This window comes from Lottia gigantea, assembly GCF_000327385.1.
Source record: "Lottia gigantea unplaced genomic scaffold LOTGIsca_1963, whole genome shotgun sequence".
In the NCBI taxonomy this organism is placed as follows: domain Eukaryota; kingdom Metazoa; phylum Mollusca; class Gastropoda; family Lottiidae; genus Lottia; species Lottia gigantea.
The window spans coordinates 1-1,816 of record NW_008708387.1 but is presented as its reverse complement, the minus strand read 5'-3'; the positions used below and the strand labels follow the sequence as shown (position 1 = coordinate 1,816).

Below are 1,816 nucleotides of genomic sequence, written 5' to 3'. Positions count from 1 at the left end.
ATTACATACTATGGACTAATAAACAGTATCAAGAAATATTTTCTAAATGCAACGATTCAATGTGATAATGTTAACAAGCTGCTAACATCTGATAATATATGTAAATATTCATACAACTTATTACATGAACATAAAAATATAGATCTGTCTATGAGTAAATGGCCTCAAAACATGTCGAGTAAACATCTCAAGCCTTTGACGTATATTAGAAAACTGACTAATGATCCGAATCTACGCAATTTTCAATATAAACTGCTTCACAAGTTAATTCCAACAAGAAAGTATATCTCTTCAAATAGGTTACTCTGATTACCCTATATGTACTCGAAGCCAGGACACTGAAGGTACTATTATCACTATCTCTATCAATAGAACCATTTTGGACTGAATTAATATGAAAATTAAAAGGAATATCAAATAATATTAGGATAAACTTTGATAATATCATTTTTAACAACATTCAAATTGTTTTAAGCATGAATTTATTGAATTTTTAATATTAGCTGCGAAATATTTTATCCATACTATGAATATTGAAAACCGACTGTGTAACCTCTCACACTATACAATATAGAGAAACTATTGAAAGACTAATCGCTTTTGATAATATCACAAAACACAATGAGAAATAGTTAACCTTGCAGTATCTTACCTAACCTTTCACCCTATACCACTCACAGTCGTCACTACCTGTGGCTCATTTCTGAACGACTCACCTATTGGGCACTTCTTTGGGCAGGGATGTGGAAGACCTAAATAATCTAGAGCTGGACAGTGGTGTACCTCAGACCAGCTGGTAGTCGCTGGACCGTGGCGAGTTGAATGAGATGGGATGGGGATGACCCTGGATTTGGTCTAAATAATCTAGAGCTGGACAGTGGTGTACCTCAGACCAGCTGGTAGTCGCTGGACCGTGGCAATTTGAATGAGCTGGGATGGGGATGACACTTGATTTGGTCTAAATATTCTTTCTTGTATCACATCTTCACAATGTCTATCTATGACAAACTTCGTCTTATACCTTGTCTGCAGCAGCAGAGGCACTAATTAGCGGAAAGACTTTAAACTATTGCTGGCACAGGAGGGGTTTGGCCCGGTTTCATCACCATCAGTTTAAAAAATGCCTGGTGCTTTTGCTGAAAATGGTGGCAGTGTACGATAACTTCGGCATCTACATGTGTAGTCCTGCAATAGGAATTGGTGCGACTGGCCTATAGTTCAATGGAGTTATTTTTGTTCATGCGCTTCTAATAAATACAAGAGTTCATAAATTTCTTTTCTTACAAAAAACACAAACAGTAAAAACCAAATAGGCTTAGGCCTATATATACATCGAAGTAATCAGGAGTACAGAAGACGAACGAAGCGAATATACAAATGAAGCGATTAACTGAAATATATAAAATATATCAGAAATAAGTGATATGAACAATATCTGACTTAAGGGAGACAACCCTCTTATAACAATATTCTAACAAGCCAGACCACAACTAATCTATGCAACTAAAGGCCAAAAAGTACAAAACCGGTGCGAAACGAAGTAAATCTAAGCATCCCAATAATGCGAACGAAGTAAATCTAAGCATCCCAATAATGCGAACGAAGTAAATCTAAGCATCCCAATAATGCGAACGAAGTAGGCCTAAATCTAAACATCCCAATAATGCAATCTACATACATCCCAATAATGTACTCTAAATACATCCCAATAATGCAATCTACATACATCCCAATAATGTACTCTAAATACATCCCAATAATGTACTCTACATACATCCCAATAATGTACTCTAAATACATCCCAATAATGTACTCA

At 35.7% G+C, this 1,816-nt stretch overlaps 1 protein-coding gene across 1 annotated transcript; it reads right to left on the bottom strand.

Moving 5' to 3' along the window:
* Positions 1-1,648: 1,648 nt before the first annotated feature.
* Positions 1,649-1,813, bottom strand: LOTGIDRAFT_147104 (hypothetical protein; the record flags this gene model as incomplete). Its single annotated transcript, XM_009053034.1, has 1 exon — positions 1,649-1,813. A coding segment is annotated over one exon (165 nt), but the record flags the coding sequence as incomplete, so codon positions are not given.
* Positions 1,814-1,816: the final 3 nt, after the last annotated feature.